A 21135-nucleotide genomic window follows, 5' to 3' on the forward strand; every position below is an offset into this window, starting at 1 on the left:
AGGAAGGAGGGCTGTTAGGAACTGTCATAGAATCAGGTTGTTTCTACAGTGATTTGTAAATGCAGGCATAATTTTCATCTCTGGGGAGCTTTGGGACAGTTGACTAGAAGAACTATGAGTAAGACGTCGGAAGAATCTCCAGGCTTGATGCTCTGACTTTGTAGCTGTCAGTGATCTCCATGTCAGTCTTGACTCTTCTTAGGCATTAACTTTCATTTACGTATTATTTGTAATTACAGCTTCCCCTTCACTATGCCCCATAGCCTGTTCTTTCTTGATCCCTATGGCAAAATAATTGTGCAAGTGGTAAAATAAATATGTGTGCAGAGATTTGGCCTTCTGATTTTTCCCTTAGAAACTTTGCTGTAATTTGGTACCCAGAAAATTTTTGGACATGTTTTTCTGAAAAGTGTTACAACATTTTAGGTCATTTTTAGTAAAACAGTCATAGCAGTTGTTTAGTATGGGTGGGATGAAGAGAGTCTTTTTCTTTAAAACTGGTATTCTGGCAGTTTGTAAACATCAGCATCATCAATAAGGTAACTTTAGCAGCTTTTCTAAAACTTGAGGTTTTAGAAATTACATTCTCTTGCTAAATTACATTTTCTTACTAAATTCACATTATAAGAAACATAATTGAGTTTCTCTTGAGTGTGTTGTGAGACCTGCCTGCTAACTTAGAAACCCTCCTTGAAAATAATTAGTGATTGGGAAATAGGTGGTAAAAGTATCACCTGATACAGGAGCAAAGGCTCTTGAGTGAGGGTCTCTAGGTGAGAAGGTCGCTAAAGAGAACTGAAGGCTAAGTTCCTGTTCTTGGTGCTAAGTCCACTTCAGCATTAAATACAGTCTTTAGGAATCCAAAGCAAAAAGAGAGAGAAAAACAAATAAGAGATTGCTGTTTTAAAATAGCAGCTTACTTTAGGTTTCCTTTAACCAGGAAGAAGATGCTCAAATTCACAGAGTAGAAATGGGACCAAGCGGAGTGAAACAAGTAAAAGTTGATAAGGAAGATAAAGTTCGATTTTGTATGAATCGTGCCACTTGTCACAAGCTTTATTAAGCAAGGGACATTTGCACACATAAATGAGAAGGACATATGCTGTAATATTTGTTTAAAAATAGCCTCCTCCAAGCAAGGTCAACTTGTACCAAATCAGAAATAACAAATGTACACTTTCTGTGCCTCTGAACAGAATCTTGACTTCATAACAGTATCAAAAAGGCCAACAAAGGCAAATAGAGATGTTCCCTTCAGGCCGGTGAAGCAGAATGCCTCACGTATTCTAAATGGCTGGCGTGTAAGGATTCTAGGGCAAAAAAAAAATCCATAGAACTACACAAGGAACCCTAAATTAGATCATGGACTAGAGTTAATAGCACAATTATAAAAATGTCCTTGCATCAATTGTAGCACATTTTCCAACCAGTGCCAGGTGTTAATAATAGGGTGGGATGTGGGAATTCTGTATTTTATGTATGATTGTTCTGTAAAAACCCACAATCACTCTAGTAATAACAACAACAAAAAGATTCTACAGGTAGTCTTGTTTTGCTGGAACCAAGAGCGTGTAGGGAGGGATTTGGATTTTGTGACTCTAAGCTTTCTTCCTCTTCACCGAGGAGGGAGGGTGATATTCCCTCCCACCCCGGGTTGGCTGACTTTTTCTGGCGATGAGATCACTACGTGTGTGACAGCGCAGAACTGGATTTCAGTAAGTACCACGTCAGCCTCCTCGCCCTCTTAGTTAACGCCTCTGATCTGAATAGTGGGTAGCTCAGGAGGTTACAAATTAGAGAATTAACTAGGAATAAAAAGGAAAAAGGTTCTGAGGCTTAGAGGAAAGGGTTGAAGAATCAGAAAACCCAGCCTGGCTCGGTGATCCGGATCCTGTCTCCTAAAAATGATTTCTGATGTGTGGACAAATTTGGAACTTGCTTGTATACCACAAAACAAATCGCTTAACTTACTGGGTTTGAATCTCCCATTCTACCACATTTTAGAACTGTGACTGAGAAGAGAATGCCTCCCCCTTGGCCTGAATTTCTTTTCTGAAAAGTGGCTGACCTCTCATTACCTTCCAGCTTTCACTTACCTTCTTTCCTGCGCTCAGATTACAAAATCCTGCAGTGATTGTCACTAAGATGGTTCTTCCCTTTCTTCGTACGCTTTTGAGCAGTTGAAGGGGAAAGGTGTGGAAAAGTTAGCTTGTCAAATAATGACATGGGTCAAAACCTCAGGCTCATTGCTGCCCTGTAGCATTTATCGTCTAGGTATTTTTGAAATATCTTGTCCAAGAGTCATTATTAATTTAGAAATTATGGGAGGGTGGCTGGACCCAGTGTGCCCATAGGCTGTCCCTTAAAAGGTCCTAGTTTGAGGGTGGGCCATGATGGCTCAGCAGGCAGGGTTCCTGCCTAGCATGCCAGAGACCCAGGTTTGATTCCTTCCAGGTGCCTGCCCATGCGAGAAAAAAAAGTCCTAGTTTGATAAATTAAAGATCTTGTGTTGCTAGGTGTGGGAATTGATGGCCAGAGATCCTGTCTGTAAGGTCACTGGATGGGAAAATAGTTTCATGCCTGTTTGTAAAAAGAAGCTGTAAGGAGCATGGGAGAGAATATTGGAAGGAGCGAAAAATTAAAAATTAATAGCATTTTTGAGGGAATAAGCAACAGTAACATGATGAGTATACAGTATACTGTCCATGGCCTGTAGATACCCGTTTTATAGATCTGGATGAGTGAGACCACAATTTATAAAACTTGGGCATTTCTACCCCCAGGAACTCTTCACGAATGTAGTTTGCTTTTGCATTTAAATATAGGAGCAGCGCAAAATAACTCTCCCATCACATGTTCTATTTATTTTGTTTTTTTGATCAGATGTTGGCAAAAGTTCCAGTCTTGGGAACCACTGATACTCAGATGTCTGTCCTTTACTGCCCTCCCCCTTCTCCCGTTCCTGCCCCCAGAGAGAACCCGGACTTTTATTTCCTAATTCAGTCCCGCAGGGGGACTGACCTCAAGAGGAAACTGATCTTGTAGAGATACCACAATATACTCAGATGACCACTTTTGGCAGTGGTGTGTTTGTTTTTTTAAAAAACTAGGGGGAAAAAACTACACGGTGACATCAGAGGATGGGAGCGAATGATTCATATTAGCACATCAGCAAGTCCTGCCCCTCTTCCATTCAGCAGATACTCCCTGGCAGCCAGCTCCTCTCACCCTGCGCAGGTCCAGTAGCAGGGACCGCGGGAAGTTCCCTGGCATGTGCTAGGCTTTTCATTTTTAATGCGCTCCTCTAACATGCTCCCCCATCTTTCTTTTTCAACAGGGTAGTAACGATGGTGCTCGAAGATCCGCACTACTTGATAGTGATGAGCCCTTGATGTATTTCTATGATGACGTCACAACCGTATATGAAGGCTTCCAGAGGGGTATACAGGTGTCAAGTAAGCATTGCACTGAATTTGGGTGACTAACGCTTCGTGTTTTTCATTCAGAAGGAGTGGTCTTTCATCCAGAAAGGTGGATCTGCTCAAGTCTGCTGGCACTTAAGTGCTGTGCAGGTCTCCCTGTCTCCCCCTGTACAAAGTGCACTAGAGCCCCTGGGTGTTCCTGTGGCAGAGGATTTCCACGGTCACATGTGCTTTCAGCATGTCCTGTCTTTGATAGTCACGTGTTCCTTAGCTCGCGATAGGCTCTGATGTTTCCTGCAGTAGAGAGGCCGGATCTGGCGGTTTTCAGACTTCACCGGACCATGGAACCCATATTTTGAGAAATAAAATACCGACATCCCGAGAAAGAAGTGTTCCATCAGAGACACTCCTGTAAATGTCGACTCATGAGATTGCCCTCAGTTACCCCTCCTTACTTGGGATCTGCCTTCTCCCTCAGCCTCTCTCCCTTCCAGGCCTCCCTGGAGTCATACTGAACTTGCAAAGCCTTGACCACCTCTGCTCTCCCCAACCCCAAGCTTTTCTGCAGTTTTTTTGTTGTTTTCTGATCACAAAGCCTCTTTCCACCCCACCCAAGAGTGCTTGGTGTATTTGTATTAATCTCTTAAAGCTCATGTCACGTTTTCCCTTTTCCAAAAAACTTTCCTAGTGTATCATTTTCATCCTCTACCTCCAAGTGTCACATTTTCCCTCCTAGCATCATATACCTACCTATTTAATAACAGCTTCACAAGAGAGAGGTGTTTATCTGGTGTTTAGTTCCACTGGCTTATGCCCCTTGAGGACAGGGCACCTATCCAACACCTTCCTCTCAGCACCCACCAGCATGGCTCCTGGTACACAGTTGGTGCTACATTAATGTCCTCAATGAAGGAGAAAATGACCTCTGCCCCCCACCCCACCTTTTTTCTTAATCTCTTTATTTTTAGAAAAACATTTTTTATTGTGAAATATAACATATATACAAAAAAAGGAATAAATTTCAAAGTACATTGTGACAAGTAGCTGTGAAACACATTTCAGAGTCTGGTTACTGTTCCACAATTTTAGGTTTTTCCTTCTAGCTGCTTCAAGACCCTGGAGACTAAAAGAAATATCAGTGTAATGATTCAGCAGTCATGCACATTTGTTAAATCCTGTCTTCTCAGTTATAACTCCTCCTTCTCCTTTGATCTTTCTCCCAGTCTCTAGGGGTATTTGGGCTGTTCCCCTTCTAACTTTTTCATGTAGGAAAGGGGCATTGACCATATGGGTAGGAGGATGGAACTCGATGATGTTCTGGAGAGGCTGGCCCATCTGGGTTTGAGGACTTATCTGGCCTGGGAACCCATCTGGAGGTTGTAGGCTTCTGGAAAGTAGGCTTAATGTGTGAAACTGTAGACTCTCAGATAGAGCCCTAGGTATTGTTTAGGGTTAGCAGAAATGGTTTTAGTTGGGGTTTGTCAGACCATGGTGATTAGCAAGATCTAGCTGAAACTTGCATAAAAGTAGGCTCCAGAGTAGCCCCTCGTCTCTATCTGAACTCTCGTGGCCTCTGATACCTTACTTTGTTCCATTTCTTTTCCTATTTTTGTTTATACTGCTGTCCTCTCTAAAAAAAGTCTCAGAACCCATGCTGTGCTATTTAAATCTTTTGTTAGTTAGCTTGTATTTTTATTACTGCTAGCAAGATTGTAATCGCTTCACAGTCAGGGACTCTGCGCTATTGCTTTCTCCATCTCCCATGATATTTCAACAAAATATTGCATGTAGTATATGCTCAAGAAGAGCCCATTGTTTTTTTACTTGATGCTGGTAAATTGGATTGCACAGCTCAGTGTGTTTAACCCAATATTCCTGATCTTAAAAGTGTATATTACAGCAAATTAAGTAAGCCCCGCTATAAAGGGAAAGGAACCTTCTCTATTATTTAGTTTATGAACTTCTTCAAAGTTAGTGGCAAGGTCAAGGTTTGTCTGTGATAGTCAGTATCTTTGAAGTAGAGCATCTTAACATCAGGCCACTGCTACCACAAAGTATGTGCATATAACTGGAGCAGCAGTTAGTTGTAGAACAGATTTCAGAATTTAGCATGGATTACAGTTCCACAGTTTTAGATTTTTACTTCTAGCTGCTCTAAGACACTGGAGACTAAAAGAAGTAGCAATATAATGATTCAGCACTCATACTCATTTGTTAAATGCTATCTTCTCTGTATAACTCTACCTTCTCTTTTGATCTTTCTCCCAGTTTTTAGGGTTGTTTGGACTATGACCATTCTAACTTTTTCATGTTGGAAAGAGCTATTGATAATATGGGATAGGGGGATGGAACTAGTTGATGATCTGGAGAGGCTGGTCCTTCTGGGTTTGAGGACTTATCTGGCCTCCATCTGGAGGTTGTAGGTTTCTGGAAAGTAATCATAGTGCTTGGAACATTTGTAGAATAAAGCCTCAGGTGTTATTTAGGGTTGGCAGGAATGGTTTTGATTAGGGTTTGTTTGGCAAACTAGAATTGATAAATAGCAATGTTTGGCTGAAGCTTGCATAAGAGTAGCCTCCAGAGTAGCCTTTCACAGATAGCTATTTTTTACACTTCTATTCCCTGTTTTGGTCAAGATAGCGTTATTGGTTCCAGGATGGTAGGGCCAGGCTCATCCCTGGAAGTCATCTCCCACACCACCAGGGAAACTTTCAACCCTGGATGTCATGTCCCACGTAGCAGGGAGGGTAATGATCTCACTTGCAGAGTTGGGCTTAGAGAGAGAGATTAGCTGTATATTTTTAAGCTTTAGCTAGAAAACCATTTATAAGCTGAGTTCCCTGGTTATCAGTGGCTCTCAACCCTTGCTGCACTTAAAATTCATCTCTGGAGCATTTAAAAAAATAGTGGCCCCATCCCTTGCAAATAATATCAGAATTTCTATTTGTAGGGTCTGGGTCTGGTATTTTTTTTTTTTAAAGTTCCCCAGGTAAGTGTGATGTATATCCAGGACTGTGCTCTAGAAGAGTGGTAGTCAAATTTTTTCTATAAAGAGCTAGATAGCAAATATTTTAAGATTTGTGTGCCCTATGGTCTCTGTTACAACTACTCAGTTGTAGCCATAGACAATACGTAACTGGATGAGTATGACTGTGCTCCAGTAAACTGTATTTACAGACCAGCAGCTGGGTAAACTGACTCCTTATTGTCGTTTGCCAGTCCCTGTTCACGAGGAATAAAGTATATTATTTAATGTAATAAGGCTGAGGGCCCAGCCTTTCCAGAACATTAACTAGTTCCATCCCCCTATCCCATACTATTGACAGCCCCTCCCAACATGAAAAAGTTAGAATGGGCATGGCCCAAATACCCCTAAAAAGTGGGAGAAAGATCAAAGGAGATGGTAGAGTTATACAGAGAAGATAGGGTTTAACAAATGAGTATGAATGCTGAAACATTATACTGATATTTCTTTTAGCCTCCAGTACCTTAGAGCAGCTAGAAGTAAAAGCCTGAAATTGTGGAATCTTGACCCATATCAGACTCTGAAATCTGTTCTACAACTAATTGTTGTGATGTACTTTGAAATTTGTTGCTTTTATATGTGCGTATGTTATTTAAAGAGAAGGAGGAATATAACAGAGAAGATGGGATTTAGCAAATGAGTGTGACTGCTGAATCATTTCATTGCATTGATATTTCTGTTGGTCTCCAGTGTCTTGGGGCAACTGGAAGAAAAGGCGGCTCATGGAACTGTAACCCATTCCAAACTTTGGAATCTGTTCTATAACTGCTTATTAAAGTGTCCTTGAAAATTTATTGCTTTTCTATATATATGTTGTATTTCACAATAAAAAAAAATATTAAGTGTAACAAGGCTAATGCACTTTTTTCCCCCTCTGAAAATAATATCTGATGGAATTTGTCATGTTCAGCCACTCTTTGTTATAGTGCCTGTAAATTGAGGAGGGTTTGAGAATAAGGCCCACTTGATGTGTGCCTTTCTGTTTTTGTCAGGATTGCTTTAGAGATGGCAAAGAAGTCAGTATGAAGGGGTGGGTTTGACAGGCTGAGCTCTCCCTATCTGCGTACTGATTCTTAAATCCACACATGTATCCCAGTTGTCTTCTCCAGGGCTTAACTATGTGAAGTAGGCCCAGGTTTGTTGGAGCACCAGGTGGGAATAGTCTGTACTTTCTTCTCACTCTCTGCAGATCCTTAAACCCAATCAGAACACCTTAAATAACACTCAGACTAAATTGATGAAGCCAGGGAGATTATGTTCTGGAAATAGAAATGCATATGTTCTGATCAGATGGGAGATGACAAAACCTTAGCAAATAGATGTTCAGCCAAACCCTCTGGGCAGAGCTCTGGGAGAGTCCTGGCAGAGCTGTTTCTGGCCATAGGCTCAGAAAAGTACACTGTCTGGATAGACTGAGCATTTTCCACAGCATCAGCTGGAAACTCATTTCTTTGTACTTAACAATTCAGTCCTCAATTTATCCCTTTCCTCTCACATTTTACCATCAACTACAAGGAGAATCCAGGCATACCTTGCCGCATTGCTTAGAAATCACCTCAGTTAAATATCCAAGTTTTATCATTTTTAAGTTCAGCCTTCCATGCAACATCAGTACCCAATTTTGTTAAGTTCTGGGCTACTTTATAAAAAGGACTGCCTTTCCTCCAGTTTCCAATAACACATTCATCGTTTCCTTCTAAACCCTCACTGAAGACACCTTTAATGTCCATATATTTACCAACATTTTGTTCACAACAATATATATATGTATAGATATGTATATACGTACATGAATATATATATGTATATATTCTTTAGAGTCATAGAAACTTTTTCTACAGTTCTCATTTACATCTGAGTCCACACCAGAATCACCTTTAATGTCCGTCTCTACCCACAGCCTCTTCAAAGCAACCTAGCTTTTTCTATCAAGTGCCTTAAAATTCTTCCAGCTGTTACCCAATTTGAAAGCCACTTCCTCATTTTTAGGTATTTGTAATAGCAGCACCTGCTTCCCAGAACCAAAACCTGTCTTAGTTTGCCAGGCTGCTATGACAGACACCACACACTGGTTGACTTAACAGTTGTGATTTATTGTCTCATGATTTTGAAGGCGAGAAGTCCCAAATCAAGGCATCGGCAAGGCCATGCTTTCTCCCCAAAGTCTGTAGCACTCTGATCTTGGTTTGCACAATCCTTGGGTCCTTGGCTTACCTCTCTGCCTCCCATCATGTGGTGGTCTTTCTCTCCTTGTGGCTGCTCTTCTGGTTTCCACCAGTTTAGGGGCTTCTTCCTATGGCTTTCTCTGTCTTCTGTCTTCTGGCTTCTGGCCTCTATTGACTGTGTCCACATTTCCTCTCTTTATATGGCTTTCAGGACTGTGGATTAAGACCCACCTTAATTCAGTTTGGCCACACCTTACCTAATAACATTTTCAAGAGTCCCTGTTTACACGTGTTCACACTGACAGGAACATGGATTAAGATTAAGAACTTTTTTTAAAAATTTTTTTTAATTAAAAAAAAAATTACAAGAAAGAAACACAAACATTCCCAACATATACACTCAGCAATTCACAATATCATCACATAGTTGCATGTTCATTATCATAATCATTTCCCAGAACATTTGCATCAATTCAGAAAAAGAAATAAAAAGACAACAGAAAAATAAAACAAAAACAGAAAAAAAAAATTTTACATACCATACCCCTTACCCCTCCCTTTCATTGATCACTAGCATTTCAAACTAAATTTATTTTAACATTTGTTCCCCCTATTATTTATTTTTATTCCATATGTTCTACTCATTTGTTGACAAGGTAGATAAAGGAACACCAGACACAAGGTTTTCACAATCACACAGTCACATTGTGAAAGCTGTATCATTATATAACCATCATCAAGAAACGTGGCTACTGGAACACAGCTCTATATTTTCAGGCAGTTCCCTCCAGCCTCTCCATTACATCTTGGTTAACAAGGTAATATCTACTTAATGCGTAAGAATAACCTCCAGGACAACCTCTCGACTCTGTTTGGAATCTGTCAGCCATTGAGACTTTGTCTCATTTCACTCTTCCCCCTTTTGGTTGAGAAGTTTATCTCAATCCCTTGATGCTGGGTCTCAACTCATTCTAGAGTTTTTCTTAATCCCTTGATGCTGAATCTCAGCTCATTCTGGGATTTCTGTCCCACGTTGCCAGGAAGATCCACACCCCTGGGAGTCATGTCCCACATAGACAGGGGGAGGGTGGTGAGTTTGCTTGCTGTGTTGGCTGGAGAGAGAGGCCACATCTGAGCAACAAAAAAGGTTCTCTTGGGGGCGACTCTTAGGCCTAATTTTAAGTAGGCTTGACCTATCCCTTGTAGGGTTAAGTTTCATGTGAACAAACCCCAAGACTGGGGGCTCAGCCTATAGCTTTGGTTGTCCACACTGCTTGTGAGAATATCAATAATTCAACTGGGGGAGGTTGAATTTCCCCCGTTCTCACCATTCCTCGAAGGGGACTTTGCAAATACTCTTCCACTCACTGATCAAACCACTCTGGGATTCATCAGGGCATCACCTGAACAAACCAACAAAATATCATGTCCTATACAAAGTTCCATGTACTTAAAGTGTTCAACCAACTATCTACATAAGTTATATTAGGAGATGCACTAGTCAAAGTATAAATTTGTACCAAATAAACATTTTTTGCTTTAGTCTCACACATAAGTTGAAATTTTAAAATATTAATTACCATCTGTTCTAGTTTGCTAGCTGCCAGAATGCAATATACCAGAAACGGAATGGCTTTTAAAAGGGGTGATTTAATGAGTTGCTAGTTTACAGTTCTAAGGCCAAGAAAATGTCCCAATTACAATAAGTATAGTAATGTCCAATCAAAGGCATCCAGGGAAAGATACCTTGGTTCAAGAAGGCCGACGAAGTTCAGGGTTTCTCTCTCAAGTGAGATGGCACATGGCAAACACAGTCAGGGCTTCTCTCTCAGCTGGAAGGGCACATGGCAAATACGGCGTCATCTGCTAGCTTTCTCTCCTGGCTTCCTATTTCATGAAGCTCCCAGGGAGGCGTTTTCCTTCTTCATCTCCAAAGGTCACTGGCTGGTGGACTCTGCTTTGTGGTGCTGCAGCATTCTCTGCCCTCTCTGAGTCTCTCTCTCCAAAATGTTTCCTCTTTTATAGGACTCCAATAAACCAATCAAGACCCACTCAAATGGGTCATCCCCTAATCCAGTTAAACAACCATTCTTGACTAAATCACATCACCTAGGGAGATGATCTCATTACAGTTTCAAATATACAGTATTGAATAGGGAGTATTCTACCTTTAAGAAATGGGATTTATATCAAAACATGGCTTTTCTTAGGGGGCATACTTCCTTTCAAACCAACACACCATCTATTTTCAGCACACTGCAGTAATGACATTCTTTTGTTCTTCCTCATGCAAAAAAATGTTTTAAATTTGTACATTTAGTCACTGTCATTATACACTCTAGGCATTCCTAGATTATACCATCTCAATCTTTATCATCTTTCTTTGTGATTTCATTTATACCCCAGCCCTCCTCCCTCTATCATTCTCATATGCAGCTTCATTCAGTGTTTTAACATAATTGTATTACAGTTAGGTAATATTGTGCTGTCTATTTCTGAGTTTTTATATTCAGTCCTGTAGCACAATCTGTATCCCTTCAGCTCCAATTACCCAATATCTGACCCTATTTCTGTCCCCTGATGGTCTCTGTTACCAATGAAATATTTCAAGTTTATACATAAATGTCAGTTCATATCAGTGAGACCATACAGTATTTGTCCTTTTGTTTCTGGCTAATCACACTCAGCATAATGTCCTTAAGGTCCATTCATGTTGTTACATACTTCATAACTTTATTCTCTCTTACAGCTGCATAATATTCCATCTTATGTATATGCCACGGTTTGTTTAGCCAACTATCTCTTGATGGATATTTTGGCTGTTTCCATCTCTTGGTAATTGTAAATAATCCTGCTATAAACATTGGTGTGCAAATGTCTGTGTCCTTGGCCCGCATGTCCTTTGTGTAGAGACAGCATATAGATGGGTCCTGTTTTTTAACCCATTCTGCCAGACTATGAAACAATTAATTGTTTCAGCTCCTGTATCTCATTTGAATTGTTGATTTGTTCCTTTGACTGGGCCATATCTTCAGTTTTCCTAGTGTGATTTGTTATTTTTTTGCTGGCATCTAGGCATTTAATTACCTTAATTAGTTTATTCTGGAGATTGCTTTCACTTCTTTTGCCTAGGGTTTCCTTGCTGGGTGAATTTGTTGTCTGTTTGTGCTTTGACATTCAGTTCAGCTTTATCTGGCCCTCTAGCTTAAGTTTTGTTTAACAGAGGAGAATTTTTCAGTTCTTGTTTCTTGCCCTGCTTGTATGGTGCCTGTCCCCCCCACCCTCAGGTGGGTGTTTAATCCATTGATTGGGGAGTTTAATCCATTAACATTCAGTGTTATTACTGCACGGGTAGTACTTTCTTCTACTATTTTGCCTTCTAGATTTTATATGTCATATCTAATTTTCCTTCTTTTTACCTTTACTCATAGTCTTCCTTTCTACAGTCTTCTCCACACCTCTCTCTTCTGTCTTCGTATCTGTCTATAGTGCTCCCTTTAGTATTTCTTGCACAACTAGTCTCTTGGTCACAAATTCTCTCAGTGACTTTTTGTCTGAGAATGTTTTAATTTCTCCCTCATTTTTGAAGGACAGTTTTGCTGGATAAAGAATTCTTGGTTGGCAGTTTTTCTCTTTTAATAATTTAAATATATTATCCCACTGTCTTCTTGCCTCCATGGTTTCTGCTGAGAAATCTACACATAGTCTTATTGGGTTTCCCTTGTATGTGACGGATTACTTTTCTCTTGCTGCTTTCAAGATTCTCTCTTTCTCTTTGACCTCTGACATTCTGATTAGTATATATCTTGGAGTACGTCTATTTGGATCTATTCTCTTTGGGGTACGCTGCACTTCTTGGATCAGTAATTTTAAATCTTTCATAAGAGTTGGGAAATTTTCAGTGATAATTTCCTCCATTAGTTTTTCTCCTCCTTTTCCTTTCTCTTCTCCTTCTAGGACACCCACAAAGCGTATATTCGTGCGCTTCATATTGTCTTTCAGTTCCCTGAGTCCCTGCTCATATTTTTCCATTTTTTTCCCTGTATTTTCTTTTTCTTGCCGTATTTCAGATGTTCCATCCTCCAGTTCACTAATCCTATGTTCTGTCTCTCAAAATCTACCATTGTAGGTTTTCCATTGTTTTTTTCATCTCTTCTGCCTTGCCTTTCATTCCCATAAGTTCTGTGATTTGTTTTTTCAGACTTTCGATTTCTTCTTTTTGTTCATTCCTTGCCTTCTTTATATCTTCCCTCAATGCATTGATTTGGTTTTTGATGAGGTTTTCCATGTCTGGTCATATATTCTGAATTAATTGTTTCAGCTCCTGTATCTCATTTGAATTGCTGGTTTGTTCCTTTGACTGGGCCATATCTTCAATTTTCCTAGTGTGATTTGTTATTTTTTGCTGGCATCTAGGCATTTAATTACCTTAATTAGTTTATTCTGGAGATTGCTTTCACTTCTTTTACCTAGGGTTTCCTTGCTGGATGAACTTGTTGTCTATCTGTTCTTTGACATTCCATTCAGCTTTATCTGGCCCTCTAGCTTAAGTTTTGTTTAACAGAGGAGAATTTTTCAGTTCTTGTTTTCTTGTTTCTTGCCCTGCTTGTATGGTGCCTTTCCCCCTGACCCTTAGGAGGGTCTACTTAGATATTATAGACCCCAGCCGGATTTTCCCAGACCAAACTGGCCTCCTATCAGGAGTCCCCTGTGTTAGTTTTCCCTGGGGGTGAGACCCAGCAGGTTGAAAGACTTTCCTGTGAAGTCTCTGGGCTCTGTTTTTCTTATCCTGCCCAGTATGTAGCACTTGTCTGCCTGCAGGTCCCACCAGTGTAAGATGATGCGGTACCTTTAACTTTGATGGACTCTCCCTGCTGGGGCTTGGTGGAGACAGAGAAAAGGTGTAGGCTGGTTTTAGTGGCTTCAAATTACCAAGCCCTGGTGTCTGAATTCCTTGAGGGAGGGATTCCACCTGAGTTGGGCTTCACCCCTCCCCTGGGGAAGGCACAGGCTCCAGACAAGCCCCCAAAAGAGCTCACTTCTGCCTGTGCCTGGGGTAGCTGCAGCCTGAGAAGCCCTGCCGCTATATCCAAAGGCAGTCAAGCCTTTGTAGAAACACAGCCACAAAAACCTCTGTTTCCTTCTTTTTTTTTTCCCTTTTCCGACAGCCCTGCCCCCTTGGTGCCGGGGCAAAAATGAGCAACCTCTGCTTTCACCAGGTTCACCTGAGCTGGGGGCTTATTTTTAGTAGTCAGAATTTGTTAATTAATTCCACAAATTTTTGGCGTTTGATTGTGCTCAGTCCCTGCTGCTGGTAAAGTCCTTTCCTTTCCCCTCTGGGAAGCAGCCTGTGGGGGAGGGGCACCGGCCGCTGCAGCTTTGGGAACTCACGGTTCTGGGGAGGCTCGCAACTGGTCCAGCTGGTCCAGACTCAGGTATGCTGTGTGTCTGGTCACTGAAGTGGCCCCAGGAGCTGTTCTGTACTGTTTCTGGTTATTAAGTAGTTGTTCTGGAGGACAAACTAAAATGCGCACATTGTTAAGCTGCCATCTTGGCCGGGAAGTCAAGAACTTGTTTTTTGTTGGACTGCATTGGTTCCCTCTACCACAATGTTCAACTTCAGATGTGCCTTTACGGACTCCATGTAACAGAGCTGATGTTAGGAAAGGTTTAGTAGGGGTACAGACTGAACCTAAAGTTAATTTGGGATTGATCTGCAGAAAGAAACTTGTATAATCTCAAATAAAAATGATTAGTAAATTAGTAATATTAATTATTTACTACAGTGCTTGTCCTTTGTGTGAATAATTAATAGGGTTTTTCTTTCTTTCTATTTATTCAGTACCTAAATTAGATTAAAGATATATCCAGATATTTAAGTTTTGCTTCCACAAATGCCTTATTCTCCCTCATTTTGCTTCTTTTCTTGATTTTTGTTTTCCTATAGTCAAGACTTTACCTTGACTTTACTAAGATTGCTTTCTAGAAACCTGCAACCTCCAGATGGGTTTTTCACCCCTATATGTCATGTCCCACATAGTGGGGAGGGTAATGATGTAATTAAAATTACCCGGTGATTCTTGGTACCTTTGATCATAAGAATGTGTGCACTTAAAAATGATATTTTCCTTTTCATATTCTGAATTAGAATGCTTGAATCTTCTTTAGAAGTTATAAGGGATTCCTCTTTGAAAATCTTTATCAGTATCTCTTTAGTACGTGACTCTTTTTCTAAACCAGTAGAGCGTTAAAGAGGAATTCACAAGATGCGTATTCTTAAAAATCATATTTGCCTTTGCTTCTCTCTTTTTCTCCCTTTCTTGCCCCTTTTAAGAAACAAAACTGAAACAAACAGGAAAATAAAAAATGGGACCAAAACCCAGGGAGGAAATACTTCCGTTTTGACCTCATCATTCATAATCTGAGGGCTTAAGTAAAGTCTTTCTGATGTTTTGCAGAGCAAGATGTGATACATATTAAAATCCAGGAATATTTATGCATATATACTCATTGTTTGTTTTGTTTTTTTTTCAGATAATGGTCCTTGTTTAGGCTCTCGGAAGCCAAACCAACCCTATGAATGGATTTCATATAAAGAGGTAAGTTTTCTGCTTTCTGTGGCCACCCATGCAGGCTGTAGTTAAATATGCTAATTCTTGGAGCCATGGGATGCTAAGGCTGGAGCCATGGGATGCTAGGGCATATACTCAGTTAGCTCAGGGCTTTGGGATGAACGTGCAGCATCCAGATGGAAAGAAGCTTTACACAAAGATAGTTTTGGGAAAAAAAGCAGTTAATTAACTTAGCTAGTTGTCAAAGTACTTGATTTTGTGTGTGTGTGTGAAATATAACATATATACAAAAAGCAATAGATTTCAAAGTACATTGTAAGAAGTAGTTACAAAACAGATTTCAAAGTTTGGTATGGGTTACAGTTCCACAATTTTAGGTTTTTCCATCTGGCTGCTCCAAGAACTGAAAGAATGATTCAGTAGTCATAGTCATTTGTTAAATCTTGTCTTCTCTGTTATAACTCCTCCTTCTCCTTTGATCCTTCTCTCAATTTTTAGGGGGTATTTGGACTATGCCCATTCTAACTTTTTCATGTTAATAAGGGGTGTTGACAATGTAGATGGGGGAGGGGACAAGTTGGTGTTCTGGAGAAGCTGGTCTCCCTGGGTTTCAGGACTTATCTGACCTAGGAACCCATCTGGAGGTTGCAGATTTCTAGAAAGTAATCTTAGTGCGTGAAACTTCTGTAGAATCTCAGATGGAGCCCTGGGTGTACTTTAGGGTTAACTGGAATGGTTTTGTTTGGGGTTTGGAAAACCATGGTAATAAGCAATATCTAGCTAAAGCTTGCATAAGAATATCCTCCAGAATAGCCTTTTGACTCTATTTGAACTCTCTAAGCCACTGATACCTTATTTTATTACATTTCTTTTCCCCCTTTTGGTCAGGAAGGAGTTGTTGATCCCATGGTGCCGGGACCAGGCTCATCCTTGGAAGTCATGTCCCATGCTGCCAGGGAGACTTTCACCCCTATATGTCATGTCCCACATAGTGGGGAGGATAATGATTTTACTTGCAGAGTTGGGCTTAGAGAGAGAGAGGCCACATCTAAGCAACAAAAGAGATCCTCTGAAAGTAATTCTTAGGTTTAATTCTAGGTAGACTTAGCTACTCTTCTGCAGAAATAGGCTTTACAAGAGCTAGCCTCAAGATTAAGGGCTTGGCCTATTGACTTGGGGAGTCCCTAATGTTTGAGACAGTATCAGGAGTTTGCCTTGTGGTAAAGCTTCATAGATCCATATTTTTTATCCTGTCCCTCTAGGGACTTTGCCAATGCTTTTTTATCTGCACAGCATTTTCTGGGAATATCCAGGTATTACATTAAGCTATACAGGAATATAAACCCTCCTTCCCATGGGCTCCCTATGTTTGGGTTATTTGAATGAGCTATCCAGACCAGTTGACCTAGATTATGAAAGCATTTGACTCTTCTCCCAGACCCCCCTGAGGATACGATTAACTCTCTCTCTCTCCTTTGAAGGATGCTGGAAAAATGTAGAATTCCCAGAGTATAGTAATAGCTCACCCAAGGTCTTTGCTGGTCAGTGAAGCCTGCAGCCGACTTGTGTAAGCCTCTTCTGGTGCACCTTCCTGAACCTCAAAACCCCACAACCTACCATGAACTAGTGACATTTAAGCCCAGGACAGCCTTAGGTACCAGTACAGATACTCAAAGGAGACATCTGCATTACCCTGTGAACACAGAGGAGGCTGGGGCCTGGCTACTTGTGTTCTCATCTCTCTGCAGTCCCTGCCACTTACTGGCAGCAGCTATTTAAAAATAGTAGTTTGTGCATGGCAGATAGCAGAACAGGAAGACACTGCTTTTTATTTTTATTTTTAATCATGATTGCAACAAATCTAATAGTCCCTGCTTTTCTCAAGTCCAGGTAGAGTCTTGAGAATGTGCAGGAGCAGATGGAAGTGTCAGCTTCGCTGCCTTAGCTTTCTAAAAGCACAGCTGTCCAGGAAATGGCTCTCAGTGTCTAGGCCCCCCTGGCACCACCCTCTTCTCTGCAGGTTGGAAGGGGGAGCCTGTAACATTCATGAATGCAAATGAACTTCCTCCTGTGGTTTGTGTAGAAGGTGTTCTTAGTTGTCAGTGTCTGTGGAGGGGGTTGTCCTTTGGGGCCCCAGGGCTGGGTTGTCCCCCCTAGTGGGAAGTATATCTTTTCTTCCCTTCTGCATCTGTGGATCAACAGAACGCAAAAGACTGTGTTTGGGTAAGGTATGATGAACCTTACAAGAGAGTGAAAAAGTGACACAGCTTATCTTGTCTTGCCTGGAGAAGGAGCATTGAGCTGCTGTATCAGGTGGGGGTGCATTTCCTGCCATCCCTTTGCCTTCCCAGATCCAAACAGCAGTTTGCCACCTGAGATGCCTCATTGTCATAAGTGGTGTATACACCGTTTATATGACATCGTGTGATCATCTTAAGGGCTTACAGAACCCTCAAGTGCTTTCTGACTTGCTTCTGTTGTAATTGTTGGCTGGAAGAGAGAAGACATATATATCCAAACACCTTTGGATTGAATTTTCAAGGCAAACTGAAAATTATTGGTGTTTCTGAAGATGTTAATCTATGTGCTGTGCATTTTAGTAGGAGTCTGGCGAAGGTATGAAACTGGACTTAACTAAAGCCAATTTTGGATTAATATACTTATGTCATTTTTTCCACTAGCTCTGCGATTCTGGCATTTGGAGAGCTAGAAGCCCCTTTGAGTTACTCAGAAAAGTGTTAACATTTTTTCTAGCAGAAGTGTATACATATTATTCTGTTAAGCTCTGCAAACAATTGCAGGCAATTCACAAGTTGGGATCCTTTAAATGTCTACAAGTGTTGTGAAATAGTCCACAGAAATTGGAAGTAATAGCCTGTTTTCCTTCCACGTCCTCACCAGTGTCACTTCTGGTTCCCCTAGGCAAGGGTGGGGTGGGGTGAATGCCCCAGAACCAATGGGGTTCCAGGGCAGGGATGGGTGTGGCTTTCTTTATTTCCTGGGTCTGTGCATTAGCTTTAAAAGTACCCTGGAGAGTTCACCAACCGAGAACTGAAAAAAAAAACTCCACATTTCAGGATTTTTAAAAAATCTTTAGGAATAAGCGTATAATGCTAAAGCGTATAAATTTTGTGGCTCTGCCTATTTTTACTTAGTGATAATGATAGTATACATTTTTCTATTTGCGTATTTTATTTAACATTGTTTTAAATGTTCTTCTCAATTCAGTATCATTATCATAATTGTAATATTTACTGGATCTAATACATTTTTTGGAGATTGTCAGGTTTTAGACGGTAGCTGACTGAGAAATCAGAGAAACTGAGTCCGAGTTTAAAATTTTGTTGTCCCCGGGTGAGGTTCCCGGGTTGGGGTGCTCAGGGTGTGGGCCGGGGAAGTCGCGCCCCCCCTAGGAGCGGTGGGGCTAGACATAGGCTAGCTAGTGGGGGTGCTGACGATGCCTACGGGGCCTCCTGTGGCAGGTTAGGAGTTTCCGCGCGCTTTAGGGCTGGGGGCATAGCTACGGGCCGTGTGCAGGGGGCATAGCTACGGGCCGTGTGCAATGGGGTCCTTTGTCAGGGCAGGTCCTGATTGGCTGAGCTTGCACAGCTGTGTGCCCGGATTTTCACGGTTTTAGTTCGGGTGGGCGCCTTCCAGCCAGAGGCTACCGGGCCAGGCCTTACAGAGATCACCATCGTTTATGTAACCTTGTTTTATGTAAGCCTTGTTTTCCCCTAGGAGTTTGTAACGGTAGATAATTTTGAAATATATATTTGACGCATAGGGCTTTTTAAAATCCCCTTCTAAGGTTAAATTAATCTCTAAGATTAAATTCTCAAGAATGAAATTGTAGAGTGTGAGAATAAGGGTTTGTTCTTACTTTTTTAATGGTCTCTCAAAAAATTTGCTACTTTTACATTTATACCAAATAGCAAGTTTTAGTTGCTTTACTTTACTGTTCTTTATAAATGCAAATAAAATTCCAGTGTCCCTGTATTACTTTTATAATTAAAAAAAAGGCTAAAATAAAAAAAAAAAATGTGTGAGAAACCTTGACCTACAAACATCTGCGACTACAGCTGTTGGAATGAAATTTAATTTGCTTTGCAGGTGGCATTCTATGATCAGCTCTCTTAACAGTGACTTCTGATGCATAAACCTTTTTATTTTACAAAAGTGTATAAAGGAGTACCTCTTTGGCCTCCCCTTTTCTGTCCTGCACTGCTTGTTTGGCTGCCTAATGCTGTGAACGATTTTGTCCTCCCCATTTTAGGTTGCAGACTTGTCGGAATGTGTGGGTTCGGCACTCATCCAGAAGGGCTACAAGGCCTCCCCAGACCAGTTCGTTGGCATCTTTTCTCAAAATAGGCCTGAGGTATTGATCATTAGACGCTTACTGTATATGGTTTTGGTATGTGTCACGTCAGAATTCATGGCTACTTCTGCTTGAGATTAGGTTTTGTCATCTGCTGCTTCTGAAAACACGGCTTCTGTTCTGCCTCAAAAAGTTGCACATCTGGAAATCCAGGGCCTTCTTAGTCTTTTTGGGAGGAAAAAAGTAACTTTTTATCCTTATTATCATTTTTAATAAATAACATTTATTCGTATAGGTCCCTAAACGAAATCCTTGGAATGAATTACTAACAAGGAAAATTTTCTCACTTTAAGCGCTACCTCTATGATTAGAAAAATAGCATTACTGAATTATATAGAAACTTAGATACATTATGCCAAGAGCAAACTCTCATATTTTCCTTCTGAAAAGTATGAGTTTTTTCCTCTGGTAAGGTCACAGGCAGCGGGGAAAGGGTTCCTCACCGTGAACCAGCCTTGATTTAGACACAACAGCCATTATTTGGCTGTTGAAACCCATTTGCAGTGCTTGTATAAACCATTGTATTAAAGTGAATTGAAATGAGAAACCCTTTTAGAGGTATTGCTTTTAGTGTCAGTAAAGAAATTAGTGGCATAAACAGCTTGGAAAAATTCAAGTGCCTGGCTTGACGAAATTGAATTTATTTTTATACTCACTTGTGTCCAAAAATCATGTTAACTCAAACCCTGTGCTACTGACTGTTTTATAATTAGAATGGTTTATTAGAGTTTTATTGTACCGCTAAGTGGAAAACAGTATTTTCCACAGCTGGACGATGACCAGGCTCATGAAATTTAGTTCCTTTCATTTTGAGTGAAACCCGCTCAAATGATCACATCCAAATTTTTTGCTTTAATGGGATTTTATAATGAATCTATAACTAGAAAACATATTCCTTGCTTCAAGGAGTGAGTAAGCATCTTCTTATATTTATGATTTACTCTAGCAAGTGTTTACTGCCAGGCACTGTGGAAGCACTAGGGCTTAAACAGTGACTTGGGTCCTTATGAAATACCACATACAGGGAGACAGAGCCATAAACTGAAGCTTCCTCTGTAATGTGTTCAATGTGAACTCAGTGCAAAAAGATTATGGGAGCTCAGTTAAGGCGGTGTCCTAGAGGTGGCAGGAAATACATGTAGGGGAGCAGAGGGACTGTCGGGTGCAACTACATGTTTGCATCAAGCAACATGTCCGGTAGGGGAGCGAAGTATTTTAGTATGATAGAGAATGGAGAGGCAGGATAAGAGGAGGGAGCTATGGAGCTTGGACTCTGCCTCAATATTGGTAGGTTGAAAAGCATTCCAGTGCCTAGCAAAACACTTCCAGGCCACATGAGTGGGCTGGGCTCCCTCCCCTGGCAGCTGTGCCTTCACCTATGCTTGTGTCATGTGTAGCCAGAGATAACTAGGTGCCATTGAGGAACTATAAGTAAAAGAGTGATCTTGTCAAATTTGCCTTTTAGGTAGATCAGCTGCTACATGGCTGATGAATTTGAGGCAAGGTGACCATTTACTGTATCTCTTCCTTTAATTTTCTAGGGAGATTTTGAAGAAAAAAAAAAAACAAAACAAAA

The 21135-nt window shown here is 40.8% G+C and overlaps 1 protein-coding gene across 8 annotated transcripts in view; it reads left to right on the plus strand.

The window, feature by feature from the left end:
• Window positions 1-21135, plus strand: part of ACSL1 (acyl-CoA synthetase long chain family member 1) — a 97973-nt gene that overhangs the window by 35438 nt on the left and 41400 nt on the right. For 6 of the 8 annotated variants that reach the window (XM_077144530.1, XM_077144522.1, XM_077144524.1 and 3 more), the window contains exons 3-5: window positions 3335-3455; window positions 15147-15211; window positions 19458-19559. In XM_077144530.1, coding sequence (XP_077000645.1) covers window positions 3335-3455; window positions 15147-15211; window positions 19458-19559 — 288 coding nt within the window. The remainder of the gene's footprint in view (window positions 1-3334; window positions 3456-15146; window positions 15212-19457; window positions 19560-21135) is intronic. The other 2 variants (XM_077144528.1, XM_077144529.1) reach the window with 1 other exon arrangement.

Source organism: Tamandua tetradactyla, chromosome 26 (genome assembly GCF_023851605.1).
Source record: "Tamandua tetradactyla isolate mTamTet1 chromosome 26, mTamTet1.pri, whole genome shotgun sequence".
NCBI classification, from domain to species: domain Eukaryota; kingdom Metazoa; phylum Chordata; class Mammalia; order Pilosa; family Myrmecophagidae; genus Tamandua; species Tamandua tetradactyla.